The sequence below is a fragment of the Mchenga conophoros genome, linkage group LG22 (assembly GCF_057382185.1).
Source record: "Mchenga conophoros isolate Kocher_MC1m ecotype Shallow Benthic linkage group LG22, M_conophoros_male_GT1.1, whole genome shotgun sequence".
Lineage (NCBI taxonomy): Eukaryota > Metazoa > Chordata > Actinopteri > Cichliformes > Cichlidae > Mchenga > Mchenga conophoros.
The window spans coordinates 10,376,327-10,399,699 of NC_140546.1; the positions used below are offsets into that span (position 1 = coordinate 10,376,327).

A 23,373-nucleotide genomic window follows, 5' to 3' on the forward strand; every position below is an offset into this window, starting at 1 on the left:
TGAACGGCTTGGCTTTTCCACATTTTAAGCAACTTGGCAAAACATGAAACTAAATAAATCAACTTTGGTAAAAAGTCCTGTTTGTATTGGCCTCGACGTTCTCTGTCTCTGTGCACTCTGAGTCCAGATTCATAAGAGCGATTATTTGAGCAAATGAATGCTATTCAAATAATATGCCATTTGAACAGTCGGGGCTTATTCACTGTGAATTATTTGTGTTTTATAATCCCACACTATGCACACATAAAATTACTGGAAAGCATCAAACTGGTCAGCTGTGAAAAATCCGATTTGTTCATTAGTGGGGGGATGGGGAGGGGGATCAATATGCAGCTTCAATTGGACACGTACCACTACCAACAAAACTGAACTGAAAACCGAATATGCTATGAAATTGCAGCAGCGGTGAATGTTACGTTTTGGGCACTGGAGTACTACACAAACAAGTGTTTATAAATGTACACAAACAAACAGTCCTCTTAGCCTGAAAGGAGCGTCGTTAGAGGGCAAAACCTGTCAAATAAATCATTAGTCGGATAAACCACCCTGTTCTGTTTGACCTGAAAATCTTTTTGGACTGATGGTGCGCATCGAGGAACCCGACCAAAAAAACATGCCCTTATCCTCTCTTTGCACTTCATGCACAGCTACCGGTGCGTTTGAAATCCAAACTGATCATCACAAGCATGCTTGCTGACATTATACAATACGCTTGCATTTACAGAAAGACTCTCGGAAATGTTAAATGTCCAGTTGGACTACTCTAGTCTGTAGATTAAAAATAAGGCGACATCAGTAAAGCATTTGGCAAAACATATCCGAGTATTTTGCTATGAAAATATGTTATTTAGCAAAGACTACTGGGCTACAAGCACAATCCATTTTATATCCCAGAGTGAACTTGCAATCTATTTTTGTGTGTTTACAGATCTGTTATGGACAAGCTTCTATTACAAATATTATTCAAGTAGTCTAATTGCTAGAAACTTATATTACAGGTTCCTTTAAGTTTATTTAGAAAACATACAAGAAGGTGGTGCAGTGTTTGGCAGAAGGTAAAAAATATGTGGTTGCAGCAGAGGTCAGAAATAGAAACTTCACTAAAAACATGGTTAATCTATTTTTGCTTTAAAATGCTTTCATTGAATTTTCCTATTAAAAAATAGCAGGGCTTGAGTGAATAATCAGAAAACACCCAGATACATAAACCCAAAATGTAAACTATCAATATTTTGCCTAAACCGTCACTATAAAAAAATCATTAAATCAACATATTAACAACAATGGTGCAGAGGTACCTCCCACACAGGACTTTCCATCCTCCCAGGAGGAACCAGGCGAGGCCACTCTGTCTCTGATTGACTCTGGCCCGGGGTAGAGTCTGGTAGTCGCTCTCGTCATTCTCAAAGCCTTCCTCCGACATCATCAGGGGCATTTCATCCAAGTTAGAGGGCTCATCTTCTAAAGAGTATCTGAAAGAACAGTAAGCTGTGTTAGGAAGACTCAGTTACTTTGAACGAGGGTAAGTATGTGTGTTGGAGAACAATTTTAGAAACATGCTGAAATGGATAAACAATTTAAATATAAAATTATGACAACACGATAAAGCAACTCTTGTGCTTCATTCCTTTTTGTAACAGTGTTTTCATTTGTTTTAGTTGTAAAATTCAGCATCTCATAACTGTGCCAACCACTGCACATGAAGTCTGATGTGTACAACTCAATCTGTGGTCCCTGACGTGAGTGGCAAAAAAAAAAAAAACTTGTGTTCAGATTGTGTCCAAAAACACAAATGAATAAGGTCTTAAGTATTCACATTCTCTGCTGAGACTGTACTAAAAATAAATAAATTTTGAAAAAAAACTGTCAAAGTTCACTTTACTAGTTTAAAAAAAAGAAAAAAGTACTCTATTCATTACATTAAACTCAACCTTTTTTATCTTAAATCGCAAAAACAGTATATCCAAGCAGTGTGAACAAGTAACAGCATCTATGACCAACTTTATACTTAAGGAAATCTCAAGGTAAAAAAATAAATAAATACTAAAAAAGCACTTCAAAGTACAAGATGTGCAAGATTCAGTGAGAAAAGCCAAGATTAAAGCTAGTTAGAAGGGCAGAGCCAACAGCACTTTCACATAATAAACACTAAAAACACCGTTGAGAAGATATACTACCTTATTCATGAGACGCTCTCTAATAAATGTCTAGATTCTTATAAGAAAAAAAAAACAAAACACACATTGTGGTCACGTCAACCCTGCAATGACCTCAATAATATTTATAGTGACGTTGCCAGATTACGTGATGAAAATGAGAATGCCAATTAAATATAGCAGTAAAAGATTCAGAGTCTCATATCAGCAACAGGCAAAATAAAGCTGAAAAGATTAATAACATTTTTCTGATCAATGTCACATACAAGTACTGATCTTCCATGTATTATACTGAGGTGGATGTTCTGAGTAAATAAAATTTACTGTACTAAAAAAAACCTAACAAACAAATCTGAATTAATTCAAATTTAACATCATTCAATTTTAACATTTGGGGAGGTTTGTGTTTTGCTTAGATTTTTTTTAATTAAACTTCAAATCTCATTTTAGAAACCAGAACTTATTTTTATCAAATACATTCAGAAAAAAAAAATACAATATAAGCAGACTGAAAGGTCACTCCACTGTACAAGAGTGTCCTTTATTGAAAATAAATAAATAAACGTGGACATGCGCGCAAGCAAACGTAGCATGAGCAGGATTAAGAGCTTAAGGTCCAAACTCACAGATGCGGCCCTCCCCAGCAGTAAAACATTTAGACGCCTGCTGTAGCCAGACTTTGAGCTGAGAGCGTCTGCAACTTTAGTTGAAGGACCGGAGATAATGCCACTTGTAGGACTTTCTGCTACAAAACAACCTGTTACCTATTTATAACCCATATGAACAGAAACTCCCAAAGCTCTGTTTCTGAACAAGGGAAGAAGGTGTGCACCACCAGGCTTGGCTGGTTTATACATTCACTTCATTGTCTCCACAAAATCAACACCCTCTATGATGATGGTGTTTTCCATAAAATACAACCCTATTAACACAATTCAGCCTCACCACAAATAGAAATAGAAATTTTACAAGAGTAAAATTCATCATACAAATCATAAAACAAATATTTGTTATAATTATTTCTTGTGTAGCAACTACTACCAGTTAATGTATTTGTTTTGGTTCCTCACTTCTAAAAATCACAGTTTGGACAGATCACAGTCCAGACCATTCCCCCCCCCCACATGCTTATAGTATTTGTTTCTTTATTTATCATTTAAAAAAAAAAAAAAAAAAAAGTATTTTCTGTCAAATAAAATTTGGTAGAACTAATCTTAAAGTTTGTTTCATTTATATGAGATTTTGAACAAAAAAAAAAAAAAAAAAAAAAAAAAAAAAAAAAATTGCAGCGCTTTTTTTTGTAAGTCCAACAACATCTGAGCCAAGAGAAACATGCCGGTAACAAATGCTGTAACTTAGCCAAACAGGAATCTGTTCATGCTTATATCCTGTCATGATACACCCATATTTCTGCACAGCAAAGTGCTTATCACATATAGTTTGGTACAAAAAATAAAGTTCCTCATACAACATCCTGATCATTTTCAAATAACTGAGTCATAATGAGAAGAAAGTTCTCCTGAGTTGTTCAAAGTTTTCTTTTGGCACTTTGAGCATCAAAAGGAGGTGCCATTTATTCTAAGGGACTACAACAGTGGGGTTCATGAATATGGCATTTACTTTTTTTAAACACCAAAACGAGTATCCTACTCTTTCTGTTAAATGAAGGTAAGCTAAATAACTCTGTCTCTATATAGTAATGAAGTTCAGCTGCAAGCAATTAATTTTTAATTGTCATATAAGAGTGTAACCCAGTTCATTTTTGTAGCAACAATTTATAGATGTCCACTAAAAACACAAACAAACACACACACACCAAGTTATTATTTTAAAAGTCCAGTTACATGCATACACATACCAAATGTGTTTGAGTGATTACGGCTATTGAAAATATAAACTGCTTATTAAAATAACATAAGTGAGTGAAGGTATTTAGTATTGCAGGCCTGCTGATGGATGGATTAAATCCCTAAAGAAGTTTGATAAACTGTAACACCAACAAATGTCCTGGATTTGCAGCATGATCTCAGGAGCCTTTTTATAGCATGAGGCACTAAACTAAATACATTTATGTTCAGCTGTATTTGCAAGAACCCGTTTGAGTTTATTACTATCAGAAAGAACAAACCTAAGAAAAGAGTTTTTTTTAGGGTTAAAATTTAAGATTTAAGTCAGGATTTTGGCATTTAGTTGTCATGTCCAAAATTAAGGTTCTGAGACTTGGGAATGCAAGATTTTCATTCAATATCTTCACAAGCACAGTCAAACACATGGCTGCTGTCACTGTAGGGGAAATACTGACATTCAAGAACAACTTCTAGTGAGAAACAAAAGTAAGACCTGTTCATTCAAATGACTTCACACACTCAGCACTGCACTTCAGTGTCTTGTAAAGGTTGTGTATTGATCCTACACAGAGCTTTGCAGACTAGTATCCGCATGTTGCATCAGTGTGTTGTCATCAATGGTTATGTCAAAAATACAACTACTACTGGCTACTTTTTGTTTGTTTTGGGTGTTTCTTTTGATTACAGAAGTGAAAACATACAAAGAAACCAAATGTTCAAAACCACCAGAACAGTTCACTCCAAACACCATTTGTACTTCTTTATTTTTGACCTTTGATTCTTTTCACACTTTTTCCCCTTCATGGTGAACTCTGCTGTCAATCCATTGTTTGTTCAAGCAAATCTTTCAATCAATCAGCACACATCCTGTGCATAGCATCACCACCTTCAGAGTAAGCAGTGTTTTTTTTGTTTTTTTTAAGAGCACTGCATCCAAGGACACTTGCATTGGTCACATACCCCAAATCCTTCCCTTCATAGCCAAAGACCCAGCTATGCCAAGTCTGAACCTGATGAGCAGAACAGTCGATACAGGTACACAGATTTCTCAAGTTATAACTAAACAAACACTGATTGAATGACAATATGCAGGGAGATGAACTGTTAAAGAGGATAAGAAAAAAAAGACTGTTTTAGACAGATCTATAAACATAAAGGTAGTAGTGTTAAACTGTAAATATTGTGCTCAAAGCTTTGAGTCATATGATCTGGGAAATGTTTCACTGTTACCAAAATGTGCGATATGTTTACACACCATTCGAACTTGCTAAAAAAAAAAAAAAAAGTGGATTATTAGCCAGTGTTTCTTGCGATGGAACACCCACATCTGATTACATAATAACTCAAGCCTGTGGGAAACGTGGGCTGCTTTGTAAAAATGTTTTCTGCCTCTCCGGTGCAGCGTTGACGGTGTTGCCAACAGTTGCTCAGAGTGTCAGTGGGAAAGCATTCTCCATCAGCTTCAGGACAAATGCTTTGGAACAGTTTGAGAAAATCAGCTCTCATCATTCCTCTACAGGGATCAATAAACTGCCACATTAATTTCATCACTATCATGAGAAACGAGTTCAGCGTGGCAGAGGATTTTCCCAGGAAGTCCAAGTTTAAATGTACTTTTAGCCATAGTAGGAGATATAGTAAAATTAGACACAACTTACAGGTCTTAGAAACAAAGTGGGATTTATTGTCCTGTCCTGAATCCCTGCCCTCGTGGCAACATAGCCGTTTGCGTTTTTACACTGGTGTGCACTGGTGTTTCTGCTTCGATCCACTTCAAGTGAAACTAAGCTCTTTATTTTAGACTTGGTGCTGACAAATTTAGAGAAATAGACTCAGTCTAACATGAACTGCCAGAGCTACACTGGCAGAATACAAGCCATTTTATCGGCATAATAAGCAAGCTAGATACAACTCTACCATTTTTCTTTCAGTGAGGTACCATCCCCTCACCCTTCGAGTCAGTCACAGCAGATAGATGCCCCTTGCTGGTTCTGCTGGATATCTGTTCCTATTAAAAAGGAGTTCTACCTTCCTACTGTCGCCAAGTGTTAACCATAAGGGATCTGATTGGTGGGGTTTTATTTGTAATATCATATGGTTTTTTACCCTTGAATGTAAATGCCTTGAGGAGATTACTGTTGTGAACTGCAACTACAGGGAGTGCAGAATTATTAGGCAAGTTGTATTTTTGAGGAATAATTTTATTATTGAACAACAACCATGTTCTCAATGAACCCAAAAAACTCATTAATATCAAAGCTGAATGTTTTTGGAAGTAGTTTTTAGTTTTAGCTATTTTAGGGGGATATCTGTGTGTGCAGGTGACTATTACTGTGCATAATTATTAGGCAACTCAACAAAAAACAAATATATACCCATTTCAATTATTTATTTTTACCAGTGAAACCAATATAACATCTCCACATTCACAAATATACATTTCTGACATTCAAAAACAAATCAGCGACCAATATAGCCACCTTTCTTTGCGAGGACACTCAAAAGCCTGCCATCCATGGATTCTGTCAGTGTTTTGATCTGTTCACCATCAACATTGCGTGCAGCAGCAACCACAGCCTCCCAGACACTGTTCAGAGAGGTGTACTGTTTTCCCTCCTTGTAAATCTCACATTTGATGATGGACCACAGGTTCTCAATGGGGTTCAGATCAGTTGAACAAGGTGGCCATGTCATTAGTTTTTCTTCTTTTATACCCTTTCTTGCCAGCCACGCTGTGGAGTACTTGGACGCGTGTGATGGAGCATTGTCCTGCATGAAAATCATGTTTTTCTTGAAGGATGCAGACTTCTTCCTGTACCACTGCTTGAAGAAGGTGTCTTCCAGAAACTGGCAGTAGGACTGGGAGTTGAGCTTGACTCCATCCTCAACCCGAAAAGGCCCCACAAGCTCATCTTTGATGATACCAGCCCAAACCAGTACTCCACCTCCACCTTGCTGGCGTCTGAGTCGGACTGGAGCTCTCTGCCCTTTACCAATCCAGCCACGGGCCCATCCATCTGGCCCATCAAGACTCACTCTCATTTCATCAGTCCATAAAACCTTAGAAAAACCAGCCTTGAGATATTTCTTGGCCCAGTCTTGACGTTTCAGCTTGTGTGTCTTGTTCAGTGGTGGTCGTCTTTCAGCCTTTCTTACCTTGGCCATGTCTCTGAGTATTGCACACCTTGTGCTTTTGGGCACTCCAGTGATGTTGCAGCTCTGAAATATGGCCAAACTGGTGGCAAGTGGCATCTTGGCAGCTGCACGCTTGACTTTTCTCAGTTCATGGGCAGTTATTTTGCGCCTTGGTTTTTCCCACACGCTTCTTGCGACCCTGTTGACTATTTTGAATGAAAATGCACATCCCCTAACATGCTTAATTGGTAGTAGGCTTTCGAGCCTATACAGCTTGGAGTAAGACAACATGCGTGAAGAGGATGATGTGGACAAAATACTCATTTGCCTAATAATTCTGCACTCCTTGTATATAAAACTGAATACTTTTGCCTTTTAATATACTGCAGTTGAATTGCACATTACTACCACCCACTACAAAACACCTTTTACAGTTGCTGAGGTCTGTGATTTATGTGTGCACATGGGACAATACAATCCTTCTAAGGTTGTGCCACCTTCCACAATAATATGGGGTACATATTTTTACATTATAAAAATGTGTCATTAATGTGATATCAAGGATAGAGCTGTGCCAGGTGTTTACAATACTTAGTGCGAACAACAACAAGTGTAGCCCAGACATCTCTGACAGCAAGAGCCACATATCAGCCTCTGACGACATTTTAGAAACGAACTACTTCAACAGCCTCCAAAAAAAAAAAAAAAAAAAGCACAATGCTTTGCAGAATAAGCAAGAAAACTGTCTCTGCTAAAGGTGGAAACAAACTCGTTTCTCCACTTGAAGCAAAAAACACACCATCCAGTAAAACCAGGCTATGAAAGACGAGATAATAGCAGCTGGTGAGGAGTGACCCAAAAGTAAACAAATGACTCACTGGAGCACTCACTAGTTGCACTTCATATGACAGGAAGAGCTAGTGGAAAAGTAGGGTTTTAAGCAACTGGCTGATAAGTCTGACCCAAGACACAACATCCCCAAGTATAAAATATATTTTAATTTCAATACTGTGGAGGCTCCTGAGATGTTGCATGGTTTATTTGATTTAGTTATTGTTGAACTAAAGGATAAAGCATTTATGTTATAGTTTGACTTAAAATTCCCATTAAAAACACTACCTAGGCCACTTTTTTTTTTGCTTACAGTTGATTTAAACTGTGTTGCTACATATAATGTTTTGTCACTGTTATTGCATTGTAATGTTAGTGCTGCTGTTGGCACCTCGGAGCAACAAGTTTCAGACTTTGATTTAGGCAGTCTGTCATCAATGACTGAAGCTCACTGAAAAAGAAGGCTGGAAAATTCTGTTTACTTTGTTTGATGAATGATAAATTGACCTGTACCCTTAACCTGTACCCTCAGTAAACACTTTACTGACCCATTTATGGTTTCACTTAAGTTTTAATCCTTTCCACCACAACTTGATGTTTTTTGTAAAACGTGGTCCCTATTAGTGTAAAAAAAAAAAAAAGAAGAAAAGAAAAAAAAAAAAGAAATAAGATAAAGATAAAGCAGTCTTTTCACTACGGCATACCTGTCTTGTATTAGCAAGCAGTACCTCTCTGTTTCTCAGCCCATAAGGCATCTTAAACTGCTAAACCATCATGTACTACTAGAAAACCTTTAGTTTAGCTTTAGATTTTTATACAAGTCCCTGTTTTGATTACAGTGGTGTACAGCACTCAAAAATCTACCATAGGAATTCAACTAGGTTGTAATCTTGTGTTATTGAAACTATAACATTCTAATACTCATTAAACTAACCAGCCAATCCTTGTGCCCTATGGGTGGAGGCATTGTCATCCTAAAGAAGATCACTAGATGTTTTTCACCACAGGAAGAAGAGAAATTTTTATTATTTTTGCCGTGACCAAAGGAGACAAGTGGACGTGAAACATACTAGGACATTTTCTACTTAAATCTTAACTTGGCCACCAAATTCTAACCCTGCAGGGGTCGAGGTTTTACCTTCCACCTTTAATTAGCCACTTGCCTATACGTTAACATGACCCAAAGCTATTTGCTGTGGATGCTCTTGAACTACAAGTACCTTGTTATGCGCCTACTTCGCTTCCTGTCCATTCCTCACCCTGAGGACTGTGTTAGCTCATCTTCCTCCATTCTGAAAGATGAGCAAGATGGTGAATCACGACTACAGAAAGTAACTATCTTCATATATCATGTGACGTAGTACGCCAGCACAGCTATCATGTGACTTTAAATGAAAAGCCCGAGGGAACACAGCAGATAACCATCACTAACATATGCTACACTGACAGGCTGAATTATGGAACTTGTAAAAAAGCAAAAGCACATATTGCGCAGGTTTCTAGCGTTACCTGGGGCGGTGTGATAAAATCAAACAGCTGTCAAAGCAGAAACCGCTAATGAGCTGTCAACAGCACTACTAGCAAAACAAGCTAACAAGCACGACCCCCGTACACAGATCCGAGCCCCGGGAAGCAAAAGCAAAGCAAAAACACATAAACGTGTCAGACAACAAGACTGTCGCTTTAGTGCGAGACAGAAAAAACAGCTCAGCTACCCCGTCCATACCTTGAAAGCCTGGCTGAGTTGTAATACGGGATTCTCTTCGAGTTCTTCCGCACCGGATTTAACGGGATGCTGTCAGCCATCTTGGCTGGGCAGTACCTATGCGATGCCACGCAAAAAGCGTAGGGATTTGTGCTGCATTCGCGTGGCATTTAAAAATGTCGTAGTGATGAATGTCAAGCCAAGAAAAAATTGCTTCACTAATTTAAGATTAGAGAGCACAAACTGGGTGGGCGGGGGGTTCATCTCACGCAACGCTTGTTTTGCGCAGCGTGTGTGCAAAAAAACAAAAATAAACAAAGTGGGCTTTTTCTGAATGTAGCAATGCGAAAACTGCGCTTTCAAGATGTAACCGAAGGTTGCACGCGGATTTAATCAGTGTAGTGAAATAATAAATATAGCTTACGCTAAAATAAGACTTTGGAGGATGATACGATACCTTTAATAGGTGGTATATTTTGCATTTTGCATATGATTTTGAAATTATTTGAGAAGCAGCTGTTCTAATCCGAATTTATAGAAACTACTTAACAAAATATACGCCTTTATTTTGTTCCTAAAGTTTTGATTTGAAACTGGCTGACATGGTCTCCCTTTATGAAATCTAGTGTTGACTGCTGACTTACTTTTCTGTTATTTTCTTTGATTTAAATAATTACAGATAACACAACTCATTGACCTGTTTAAATACTACAATTATTATTATTATTATTATTATTATTATTATTATTATTATTATTACTGATGGTTGTTTTTAGATTTAATTGAAAACTTCAGACATAGCTTTGCAGTTCTACTAAAATGATAAAATATAGTCAAGCTAAAGAATCAATTTGTTAAAGCTGTTAGTTTATGAGGGCCATTTTATTGTTTGCCAAAAAAAAAAATCCTTGCTGAAAGAGATAAAAGTAAATGAAAAAGCTTATTCTTGGCTGTGATTTCTAAGCAAAAAAAAAAAGTGCTGTAATAACTAAGGAGTGTCACGTATAGATCTGAACATACAGGTGGTGTGTTCTGATTTTTATTCGGTCCGACTGTTGTTTAAGAAAGACAATTTCTCACCATAACACTGACAACGTATCTTTTCAGTTCATAGATGTGGATGTTCACGAGCATATTTTGTGCTTTGCTCTCACTGTAGCAGCAGCGGGCAGGTGTCCGGAGGAGAAAGCAGACTCTTTGCATTATTGATTATCGGACATATGTTCCCTTCTTCAGAGCAACCATACATCTAAGGAATTGTCAATTACAGTATGAGTTGAACAACTTCTTTACTGTGTAGAAAAACACATTCACAAATGACTGCAAAGTAAAATAGCAAAATGTGAATAACCTACTATTCTCTGTTGAGTCATAAAAAGTTCTTTTTCAAGTCTATATATAATACATAAGAACAAACAAGGTGTTTTACAAATATTTTAATGTCCATAATAACTTGCATAATTTCACAACGTTTGTCTTTTTTTCAATTGATTCCAATTTCTTTACTGTCATCAATCAGCAGAGAAAAATGTCTGTTGTTTCCCAGGTCGATGCCTGTCTTGGTTAGACTGGTAATTGGACCTCCTGCGGTGCTCACTCTGTCCATGCCTGCCGAGAGGGGGTGAAGCTGAGGGATGCCTCTGTTCTGGATCACCGAGATCTCGTTGTTCTTCATGGCCAAGCTGTTGGTGATAGCTGTCGCGTAACGGTTCCAGAATCCTGGGTCTACATTCATGGCTCGAGCTGCCAGGTCCTTCTGAAACATCTCTCCAAACTTCACTGCCTCTCCACCCAGCAAAGCCATGGGGTTGTCCACAGAAAGCCGCCGGCCTCTCCTTGCCGGTGCATTGTTCCACATGTGAGTTCCCATATGAACCTGAAAATGGCATTAAAAGTGTTATGTGGTAATCTTTTTCAAAATACAAACATAGTTATATATCACCTATAGGACAGCTGACAGTTTATTCATGTTAGATCTTTTGATTTTTTTCAAACACACCCTGATGGTTCAAATACATTTATTTAAACGTCATTTTTAGGCTCTGACAAAATAAAAGTTTGAACAGCAAGTTTTTATTGTTTGATCCAGAATCGATTTGTTGATTAATAATTAATCAGAAACCCTTCTGATTATTCAATACTGTAAAATATTTGTTTGTTTTTGGACAAAAACAAACATTATGAAGGTGCAATCTGGGGTTCTAAGGAATTCTAATGGGAATTACTTTTGATACTTCTTAACATTTAAGAAGTAAAAGTAATAATCAGTTATGATTTTTAAGATCCAAGTGGTGAATAGCAGAGATTTTGTCAGTGTTAGTATGATGTTGCACTAAATGATGAACAAAGTTTTAATCCTACAGAAACCTGTATAGTCTAAGCAGTCTTTTATTTTGAAAGGTGCATGATTTAAGCTTCCATCGATATGCTTCCTAATTCGCGTTAATGGATTCTTATAAGCAAAGATACCATGTAGAGAAGAATATGTATGCTTGGTAAATGTTCTGTTTTCGTTTAGTTCATCTGTCTCTGTTTTTCAATATGGACTGTTTTACTTTTAGACACTTTTGAACAAGAGATCCTCTGAATGCTTTGTTTCTCTAAAACTGAAACCAGGTTCTTGGTCTAAAGGATTCCCGTCTTGCAGGAAGTCTTGTCTTATCCAATATTCACCACAGTAAAATGAGTCCTGGTTCACCTACTGTGCACTTTTTAAAACTTAATAGCAATAGGGAACAGTTTTCCTTGATAAGGTCCTAACACAACACAACACAACACACCAGAAAAAACATCAGTTTTTATCTACCTTCAGATTGCCTTTTGTGGTGAAAGCTCTACCACAGATCGAGCAGATAAACGGTTTCTCTCCGGTGTGAGTCCGCTCGTGGATCTGCAGGGCGCTGGCTGAGGAGAAGTTCTTCCCACAGACATTGCAGTTGTGCTGCTTTGGGGTTCGCCGAGGAGGCGCAGGGCCTAGCAGGGAGGTCATACCTGGGCTACCAACTGACGGATACGCTGGGGTGATGTGGATGCTAAACGGAGGATGGTGCCCTTCCATCGGGGTGCTCGGTTGACTGTGACCATTCACCTCAGTTTTTATCAAGCCCGATGAAGTGCTGGTAATCAGGCTTGGAATACCTGCAGTATAAAGTTATCTTTACAAAACTAAACTGTTTTTTAAGGTTATTATAATAAACATTTACATGGCATTTTTAGCTTACCTCTCTCTCTGCTCAGCTGGAATGACATACTGTAAGGCATCTCCTCTTTCACACATAGTTTGCCGGGCTGTGTTCCTCTCGGCTCTTGGGCAGCTGCTGGTGCAGAGGCAGGAGACTCAAATTGCTCTCTCTTCACTGAGGCTGCCAAAGGCTCCTGGGATTCTGGCCTGCTGTTGTCAACTGCCGGTGATTTGATCGTCATGCTTTCTGAGTTGCTTTGAAAGGGAGACGCTGATACACAAGGCGAACAGGAGGACTCGGACACATGTGGGCTGTTTTCACTACAGTTCTCCACCCTTTTCTCTGATAAAGCGCCTTCAATATTGAGCTGGCTGCTGTCTTTAAAACCATTAATTAGGGGTTTTGTACCAAATGACTGGTTTAGGCTTACAGCAGAGTCAATCATTCTCATTTGTCTCTCCAGAGCTGCTATACTTGACACAATGGCTAAAGACTTGGGGGGAGAATTACAATCAGAGATTAAGGGTTTAGATGTATATGCGCCTTCCTCCATATTTTCCACTTCCTCTTCACCATCCTCATTATCCTCTTCCATTGAAATATCATCAATGAGGTCATTGCCATTGCTGCTCAGGCTGTCAAAGTTGTTCTCATTGAAAGACACGTTGCTGTCCACCTCCTGCAGCCCGTCCACCGCGGCTGACTCTGAAATCTGACCAACCATGTGCATGCGGATATGCTGCTGAAGAACAACAGCATTGGTGAACTTCTTCTGACAAATGGGACACGAGTGTTGCACCTGCACTGGGAGAGTTTCTCGGTGAACGCCAATGTGAGTCTTCAGGTTTCCTTTGGTGGTGAAAGCCCTGCCGCACACTTTGCATTTAAAGGGTCTTTCGCCTGTGTGGATGCGATAGTGCATCTTGAGCGCGCTCTGACAGCTGAGGACACGGTGACAGAGGACACACTGGTTGGGATCTGTAATCTTTTTGTCAATATTCTCCACCAGCTGCTGAAGCTTTGAGGTCTCAGATGTTTGCATAGAATCCAGGAGGCCACACGATGGGAGTCTTATTTCGTCTGAGTTTAATGAGAGAGAAGGAGAGTTGGAGGCAGGAGATGCTGAGGCGATGGGTTCAGGTGTGGTGGTCACAGATGGGATGGTGGTGCTGGTTGTTTCAGAGGCAAGGTTGGGTCTCAGATTACTGGTGCAGCTCTGGGGCAGGTGCACCCCCTCTGTTTTCAGCACACTGGAGGCTTCTAAAACGGGAGAGAAACGAGCCTCGCTGCCTCTGTGGTTAGGTGACACAGATACACATTCACCAGGAGCTGGCTCATAGGAAGATTTAACAGATGGTGTTACACTTACAGGGTCATTTGAGCCGCCGATACTAGTAATAGTGGAGGAAAGCGGAAGACCCAGAGTGGCTGGCAGAGTTGCTACAACCGGCTTGCTATCCAGCCAGGAGGAGACAGGTTTTTCTGGAGGGATGGACATTCCATAGGGAATCCCAGAACTTGTTGGCACATTATCCAGATATTCTGGCACTGGGAAGGGGTTCATCTGAATATGAGGATACTTCTCTTTGTGCCGTTGAAAGTGCACCTTTAAGTTCCCCTTTGTAGAAAATCGGTTGCCGCAGATGTTGCATTTGAAGGGCCGCTCTCCTGTATGGGAGCGCAGGTGGATCTGCAGAGCACTGTCACTGCCAAACACTTTGGCACAGAACCTGCATTTATGCTTGAAGAAGGGCTCCTCTGGGCTGGGCTTCGTTTCGAACAAGGACACATTAGGCAGTTTCGCTTTCCTGTGCTTCATCAAGGCTGCGAGAGGGTCAAGTGCATTAGCTGTGGCGGCAATGCTAGCCAGGGGATTGGGAAAAATGACGCTGCTGGGGGGGCTCTGAGGTAGAAATGGCAGGCTAGAAGAAGAGCTGAGTAGACTGCTCTGTGCCAGCGAAATGGGGCTGGAGGAGCTCAGTGTCTGAGTACTGCTAACACTGCTGGTGTGTGAGCCTGTGTAAGGAGGCAGCAACGTGGAGATGCTGCTGCTGCTGCAGCTGGAGAGAGATGGGGTCGTGTTTTCTGAGGAGGCTGAGGTACATGTGACATCCTTAAATGTGGGCTGTCCACATATAGTTTGTGAGGGCAGGGTTTGCGACTTTTCAACCACAGAAGACAAAGAAACAGCCGCCTGTCCGTTAATGGCGGAGGGAATCGTTCCTGACAGTGGCAGGACGGGAGGAGGGATGATGCCTTGTGAGGGGAAAGGGTTAGGAGCCAAAGACAGGGACCTGGAGACTGGGTTTAATGCTGCTTGTGTTGGTTGTCTGTTCATGACAGCTACCTGGCTGCAGATCTGCTCTATAAGCTGCAGCTGGTGGACCTGTTGTTGCTGCAGAGCTAGCAGGTGTTCCAGGATCACCGGGATAGCTGCTGAAGCTGCCTTCCCTCCTGGACCGCTGCTATTGATCCCCTGGGAAAACTGGGCAACAGCCACCCTGGTGCTGTGAAGGATCTCAAGTGTCACGTTGGTGCTCGGCATGCTGTAGCTGGCAGCTGCAGACATCTGGGAAGGAGTGGACTCAGCTGAATCCGGGGGATGGGGGCTAGGTGTTGTAGTGTATTTGTCCTGTGGGCAATGTTCAAGCTCCATAGCTTCATCCCGCTCCCTCCCTTCCTCCAAATTATCCAGACTGTCGTTGTCATTCACCAGTGTTTCTCCCAGCTCAAAGCCGGCATCCGTGGACTCTGCAGCAGATGAGTCACTGGACGCTACGCTGGGAACTGGAGACGGCCCGACAGGAGATTCCTCCGGTGCAGGCATCCCCTCGCTGTCCTTCACTATCAGCACCAAGGGATCCTCAGTGCAGACTTTGTGGTGCTCTAACAGTTCGGTCCAAGTGAAGAACTGAGCACAGCATTTATCACAGATGTGTGTTTCCTCACTGTCTTCATTGGCCTTCTCTCGCTCCATGCCAGCCAAAATCCCTGAGAAGGAAAAAAAACAAGAGTAGAATGGGAAACTGATCACTGAATGTCCCGATGTTTCGTCGGTGGGACGAATTTTCTCTATATCACCTTTCACCTATGGTCCCTTCCCCCTCTCACTCGTGCGTGCACACACACACACACACACACACACACACACACACACACACACACACACACACACACACACACACACAGCGGTGAGTCCATCTTTCCAATCTCGTGTTGTGCGGACAACCATTGTTTAACTCCACTGAACGTTGAAATCCACAAGACACCCTGCAGCGTCCAAAGATAACAAACATGTCAAGCTGAAACGGGACGGTTTGTCAAGGAATTATCTAAAACAAATTTAGATTAAACTGCATATGTGCCGTAAACGTTATGCACACACGTGCATTTGTATGTGAGAACAAATTATGAACCACAGGAGGAAAGGTTTGGGGCATTTTAAGGTTTATTTTTAATATAAAAAACTGCATTTAACCAAAGACCATGCTCAGCTACTTCAAAGTTTACAGCTGTGGAGTGTGTGTTCATTTTTAATGAGACGTGACTCTAAAAGACTGCTTTTAAGTGTCTGACAGAAGTTTTCAACTCACACTTAAAGTAAAATTAAAGTAAAAGTAAAGAGTGTGTGAAAACACATATTTGTCAAAATTTCTATTTGGAAAAAGTGAAGTGAATTAACCTAAACTTAAAAAAACTGTTGTAACATTTAATAATCTACACAACCTGAAACACATGTTATACCCTGATTGTTATTAAAACATCGTGTTCGCTCTCAGGGTCTGATAAATTTAATTGTCTTCTCAAATTTCTTCAGGAACACATCTGTGAATCTGCATCAGCAACACATATCTCTTTTTTATTTTTGTATTTCATGCATCTAAATACCAAAAATACAAAATACATATAAAAATAAAAATACTAAAAAATACCCTGACGTGAACAGGACGTAAGAGCGTGCCTTGTCGTCCTCGTTTCCAGACTTTTCCTGATGTATTTTCTCATATTTTAGCACAATTCTTTATTTTGAAATCTTCATTTCATTTTGCCCCGTTTCAGTAGCTGATATGTGACATTCCTTATGACAGGATTTCACACTTTATGATCACTGTTGCATCTGTTCAGGTTTTGCCCCATTAGGAAACAGACAGTAATGCCAGATGGGAAGTTTTGGGGAAATCACTACTGAATTATTGCACATATATCCGGGTATTGCTACACTAATTTAAGGATAACAATTTTTAAAAACTGATTATTTAGACGGATGGATATTTTCAGGGATTAGGAACGACTGTAATTGGATTTTGTTAACTGAGTATCTTTACAAACTTCCATTCTTGTAAGCATCACACGTTAAAGACACGTTCACAGGGACTGTCAGCGTTTTTTCCTTAAGCAAACTAAATGTGAATTTTAAATAATTTTAGATTGAAAGATGTGTGTTTGTGCTAAATTTGACACGAACGTGTGTCTGTGTGGCCCCATATGTGCACATAATTCGTGTGTGTGTGCACACGCGTGTGTGTTTGTGTTTCCGACTTAAATCAATAAACTCCAATTATCACATTTCACCACCTAAAAGAATTACTCCCAGTGTGCTGGAGCTAAAAGCAGCCGGAGACGTCTGTTATATTTACAATTATACGAACACACTGAACAAATCCTCACGCAAACACGCAGAACAATGTCTGCATTAAGGAGGAAATTAGTTCACTAACCTATTATAGACATGTAGCTCCAAATGTGGCACGTCAGAGATTTTATAAAAAGAATTTTTTACAGACTTTTTTTCAGTTTAAGAAGTAAGAGTGTAACCAGAGCAGAGTAGAAAAATCTATTTGAAAGTCAAACTTGTCATGGGTAAATAATCAGAGTCCTTGCCTCACAAAGTGGGTGGTCTGAGGATCACCAGGGCGATTCAGCAAACACAGGAGTGAAAACACTTCCACTGTTTTAGCACAGGATTTTGTCTGCTCTCTGTAAGATTTACTTCCAATGAAAACAAAGAAAAGATCGGATTTGATTTAAACCTTTAAATTTGTTTCCAAATGTAATAACACGTGATGGGAATTTATTTAAAAATGTCACCCTCACTCAATCCATAATGTCAGCAACAGTAAACAGATTTATGTTGGTTTCTTGTGTGGTTTGGCGATGAGAGGAGAGAGGGGGAAAAAAATCATGAAGCTGCAGCTGAAAAGCAAACAGATTCGCAGCCCAGCATTAATGCTTCTGTGACTCTCTGCGCGACCTCTGGGTCGCAGAGGTCAATGGTTCAGATGTACTAATTGTATTGTGATCCAGACATGGACCACTTGCCCCTCTCAGGGTGATGCTGCCAAAGGTTAAGTCAGCAGGCTCAATCAAAGCCCAGCTCATAGTGGCGGAGCCCCCTGCTTGGCTGGAGGGCGGTGGGAGGGCCCGAGTCAGGAGGGCCTCTTCCACACTCGACACCTTTTCACAGCCACGCATAAAAACAAAGTCACATATAATTCAATGAAAAATACGCAACAAAAACGGCAATGATGATAAAAATTGCGATTCCACCAGTGAAGCTGATTTTTTCATTTACAGGCCTTTTACTTTTCAGGGTTATGCAAACAATAATAAAAATCCCTCCATCAACATTAACATAATTAAAATAAGTCAAATGAATGATATTACATCAGCATTATTTGGATGAATTTATATTTACGTCCCTGGTGGAATGTAAAAGTATTTCAGCTGATTCTGCACCAAATTGAGAGGCCAAAGATTAATTTTAAAATTCTGTTAAATTTCAGTAAACATTTTGGCCTCTTCCAGCAGTTTAAAGGTTGATTTACACTTAAAATATTAATGCTGATACAATTTAATGCTCAGCTTCTTTGTTGATTAAACGGTTGAATGAGGATTTCCTGCAAGCACACCAGATTAAATCCTGACACTGAAAATATACAAGATAAGAGTTATAGTGTACTCTAACATGGGATGGTCATATGTTTTAATGATTTTGTTCTGTTTACAAATGATATGAAATGCGCTGATAATCCCTAGTCATTATTTTATTCATGGACTTCCCTAATGTTATAATTAAAAACTTTAAATCAATATACATATATATTTAAAAAAGGGTCTTGACTTACTTAAACGTCTTACTTTATTAAGAAGCTTCTTTTAAGACTATTTCTATTTGATTTATAATATGAATGTTTATCATTAAAAGTTTAGTAGTTGGCAGGAGGACTTTGTCCCCCAAATTAAAAAAATACAATAAAATAAAATATGAACATAATGTGAAACAAAATATAAGATTTCCGTGCGTTTCTTGCTTCATGTGGGGGTTTTGTTTCGGCGCAGTCCTTCACAGCAGGTCCTGTTTCTTCAACATTTAAACACCAAGCAAATAAACTATTACATTGAACTTGGTTCATAAAGAAAAATGTTAAAAGATTTCAGTCTACAGTTGCCACTCCATATTGTGTCAACATCTTCTCCAGCTGTTAAATCTCGACCTGCACGAGTCAAAGTAAAGTTAAAACTAAATGAAAAAAGCTTCCTTGTGATCAAATCATGAACTTTTTCGGATTTTATCTTTAAAAAGTTTCCCTAATGAGACTTGAAAGCTAAACAGTGTGATACAGAAATAATGCTAAAATAATAGGTGTGTTTCCGCAGAAAATGGTAAGTAAAATTGTTTAAATTAATTTGCATTCTATTTTATTTTACAAATTGCCTAAAAAGTTTTTTTTGTAACAGAATAAATCATTTTGAATAAACCGTCTAAGACGACAGTTCTTCTTCACGCAGCAGCCTAAAACCCCCCTGAAAAGTCGTCCAAAGCTCCCCGGACACTTACCATTATTGCAGAGCAGTCCGGTCTGTATCGCCTCCTCATCTGACTTGAGGTGCTGCGGCTTGGCTTGCTTTCGCCGGGACATGTTGATCTGTTTGTGCGCCTCGCTGCTGCCTTTCGCCGAATCATCTACAAGCAGCGAATGGGACGCTTCGTGGAGAGCGGGTTCGGTGAAATAAGAGATCGGAGGATGGTGTTGATGCCCGAGTGCAGATTGCGCATGTCAGTGTAATTATGATGGAGGAAGGATAATGCTTTTACGACTCTAGCTGCCTTTCGATGGGTGATTGGCTGCCGTCCAGCCAACTCACGGTAGATATGGAAATGAGGGATGGTGTTTAATAATAATTAGTTCACTTCCTGTCCGGTGTGCGGCTGATTTTACGCACATCTCCGAGCAGCCAACATGGTTTAGTCCGATCTGAACTCCTGAGAGTCTTAAGCGTTTTGGAACGGTCTTGGTTTTAACTCTGTGGTCAAATGCTGCATCTTTAGATAGTCCGTTTGAGTCTAAGATTGTTTTATTTCCTTTCTCAGCTCTTGGATTGGCTTAGACATTCCACTTTGAGTTGACTCCTCGGGAGGTGGATGGCTCGATGTCCCAGCTGAATCCCTCACACACACTCGCGGCAAAAGCGTAACACTAGCAGGAGCACCCTCAGAGAAAATAGGCTGAACACCTAAAACTGCCTCAAGCCCAGAATCAACGCGACGGAAGAGGTAACTCCCTAACAGATCAGATTTCGCAGGATTGGATACGTGCGTAAAGTCAAACTTTGTGCGTAAAAATCTCACTCAGGTCGTACGTAGATCCGATCTTGCACTGGTGACTATCGGAAGTGAGATCCCTGGTTTATCCGAGCTACCGGCGCTCTCCTTGTTGCCTCCGCCTCCGGTCCATCATTAGATGCCCTTCAGCCGCCTGCGATAGGCTACTGCCAGGATACCACAGGAGGTGTTGGAGCCCTTGCTTCATTTGTTACGACCTCCCACAATTTGGCGCCATAATAGACTGAAAAATGTGTCGGAGAAGAAATCCTCCCTCGAGTGAGCATCAGGGAAGTGTATAAGATAAACCCAGATGAGCTCAGTTTGAAAATAAAACTAGGCTGAATACACCTTTTTTGTAGCTTGTATATATGTTTTACCGGTTGGTTGACATAATAGCAGCCAATACAGACCAGAGTTTAAACTTAAATCCAGCTCAGTTATCGATAAATTAAAAAATCCTTTAAAAAAGAAAGTATGCAAGAGTATGAGGTGTATAATAAAATGTGTTTGAAACCCTTCCACAGACTGTAGCTATTTCAAAGCTGGGAGAAGAATGAAGCATACTTCAGCAAAGCTGTAATCCCCTTTCACCAGACATTGTCCCCAAACTTGTAATTATGTGGTATTAAAAGATGCAGCTGGGGGACGACAGAATCAGCTGTTGATAATTGCAAGTACTACACAACAGCCTGGTATTGATCGGCATGTCTCCTATTCCCCTGCTATAGAGAGATAAGGAGGCCCCACTCTTGCTCGAATATAATTTCTTCTGACCTATCAGGTTTCTACAGACTTATGATGAATAGCCAGAGTGGCCGAGAACGCTTATCTAGAAACTCAACCCTCCTTGATTCGATATTGATTCTTTGTAACCAGCGTCAGCACACAAAATCAAACTAGCAACTACTTGACCATGATCTCTTCCAGATTCTAACTTGGCCTCCACCCGTGCAGACTCCACTCTATGCCCGAAGCACCACTTGATTTTAATCATTGTGAACATCTGTTAGACAAACAAATGTATCAGTTTATATTGTTTAATATGAGGAGGAAAGGTAATCCAGCTGAGCCACTTAAATAAATTATATTCATTAATAAATAAGTGCTGAAAGTAAGCAATTGCACTAAAAATACACAAATCACTTAATTAATAATGAAACAAAAAAGGCACTTGGGAGTTATTCATGATGCTATTTTGGCGACCTATGCTGCTAAAACTGCTTTGCTTTTTTTCAGCAGGGCAGAAGAAGTCTCCAGTTAATTTTGGGGCAGCAGTAAGTGGAGTTGTGGTGTTAGATTGCAATACAAACACTGGCTTAATTTAAGAAACAAAGAGGTCCTGAATCCTGGATGAAGCTATTACACAGGATTTCAGTAGAATTTTTGTTTTCAGTGGTTTTGTTGGAAAAACAACTGACCAGTAGTATTCCAGGCTATTTAATGAAGAGAAGTCTAAAAATAACTTTTAAAGCTGTAAATACTGCAAAAATACAGCAATAGCATATAAGGATGGGTAAAGAAGAAAACAACATAAAGTACCTTTGTTTTGGTTTGGACCACAGCATCAGTGAGTACCTTTTAAACATGACTTTAAAGGCCATATCACATGATTCACAACACTTTTAAGCCACTATTGATTCATGCAGATGAAGGCATTGTTGTTCTGGAAGAGAACACAGTTAAAAGTGATCTTTCAGAACAAGTATGTATTCATGTGCGCTCAACCTTAATTTCCTCCTGCAACCTTTTTTTCCACCAATCCAGTACCAGTGCCAAATCTAGAACCAGCTGTTTGCATTTCCAGTAAAAAAAAAGACCTGCGCTGGTGCCAAAAAGCTGGCACAAGTACGGCACCACAAAATTGCTGGGCCCAGATTTGGACCCACTGAAGTAAGTAACTAAGGGAGGGGTTATGGCAAGAAACTCACAGATGATTTGCAGATTTTGTCCACTATAATTTTCATCACATGGATTTATGAACATGACGTTTTGCCACTTAATTCAATGTTATACTCAGTTCTTAAACCTGCAGAAATGTGGGCTGGTATAACCAGGCATCAGCATCACATCTGTAGAAACCAGGCATCATGGCACAAAGGACCCAAACCATTACCACCGGATGCCTCGCTGTCAGGGCCAGTGACTCATGGTTTTCTTTTTTTGTGTCATGCTTCCTTGTGTTACATAATGTTCATTTTGTTGTACAAATCAAACCGTACCCGCCTATAATTATATGCCAAAATATCTGATATAAAGGAGGAAGAGGATTAAATTTCCAAACATGGGCTGTTATAGTCAGTAATAATCATTCTAGCCTGATATCCACTAACAACTGAAAAAACACAGGAAATGTGATATCAGTGGCTATGGCATGAATAACATAGAAGGTATTTCTTTTCTTTCAGGAGCCTGGAAATGATAAATACCAACAAATCAACAAGCACATCTCCTAAAAACAACATCACATTTAATACAGATTACATTCATTCATGTTTTGTCCACTACACAAGAACTTGGAAAAGATATCAATTAATATAACAAAGTGTTTGCGTGTCTGAAAATAGGCCAAATACACTATTATGTTTGAATTAATATAAAATGAAAGTTAAAATCTGTCATTTGTAATGTTTAAGTTCTTTGCACATTTGCGTATCAGTCATTTGTGAGCAAGAAATTGACAGTGAGGTTGACGTACTCGCCAAGATTACAATTTGATGCTTCAGAATTGAGAAGCTTCTCTGCAGCCACATTTTCTGTATGAAAATTACAGTAGGCAGCGATTTACTAGCAACTAAAAGGAGGAGCAGATACACCAGCGGCTCATCAGCCGGTGCCAACTGAGGAATGCGAAGGCTGCTGTACAGAGCATGAGGCCACAGATGGAGATATGACAAGCTAATGGCCCCTGAAG

General features: G+C 39.8%; 2 protein-coding genes across 7 annotated transcripts in view; both read right to left on the minus strand.

Annotated features, from left to right (window-relative positions):
* Positions 1-9,826, minus strand: part of atp9b (ATPase phospholipid transporting 9B) — a 59,201-nt gene extending 49,375 nt beyond the window's left edge. For 2 of the 6 annotated variants that reach the window (XM_085263550.1, XM_085263549.1), the window contains exons 1-2: positions 9,696-9,822; positions 1,299-1,472 (exon numbers count right to left, since the gene is read on the minus strand). In XM_085263550.1, coding sequence (XP_085119676.1) covers positions 1,299-1,472; positions 9,696-9,775 — 254 coding nt within the window. In that variant the 5' untranslated portion in view covers positions 9,776-9,822. Of the gene's footprint in view, positions 1-1,298; positions 1,473-9,189; positions 9,262-9,695 lie in introns of all 6 variants that reach the window. The other 4 variants (XM_085263551.1, XM_085263552.1, XM_085263547.1 and 1 more) reach the window with 4 other exon arrangements.
* An 871-nt stretch (positions 9,827-10,697) lies between these two features.
* Positions 10,698-20,554, minus strand: sall3b (spalt-like transcription factor 3b). The gene is made up of 4 exons (XM_085262649.1): positions 19,695-20,554; positions 12,896-15,847; positions 12,481-12,812; positions 10,698-11,550 (listed from the first exon to the last, which is right to left on the minus strand). Exons 1-4 carry the CDS (start codon positions 19,774-19,776, stop codon positions 11,158-11,160), a joined length of 3,759 nt encoding a protein of 1,252 aa, XP_085118775.1. The 5' UTR covers positions 19,777-20,554; the 3' UTR covers positions 10,698-11,157.
* Between the last annotated feature and the right edge of the window lie 2,819 nt (positions 20,555-23,373).

What these genes read in the sequence shown, in the direction of transcription:
- sall3b (XM_085262649.1), bottom strand. Translation starts at nt 19,776, where the DNA reads ATGTCCCGGCGAAAGCAAGCCAAGCCGCAGCACCTCAAGTCAGATGAG. An exon ending in CCAGCTGAGCAGAGAGAGAG is followed by an intron (nt 12,813 to 12,895) that starts GTAAGCTAAAAA and finishes TTTATACTGCAG; the next exon opens with GTATTCCAAGCCTGATTACC. An exon ending in CCACAAAAGGCAATCTGAAG is followed by an intron (nt 11,551 to 12,480) that starts GTAGATAAAAAC and finishes TGCCATTTTCAG; the next exon opens with GTTCATATGGGAACTCACAT.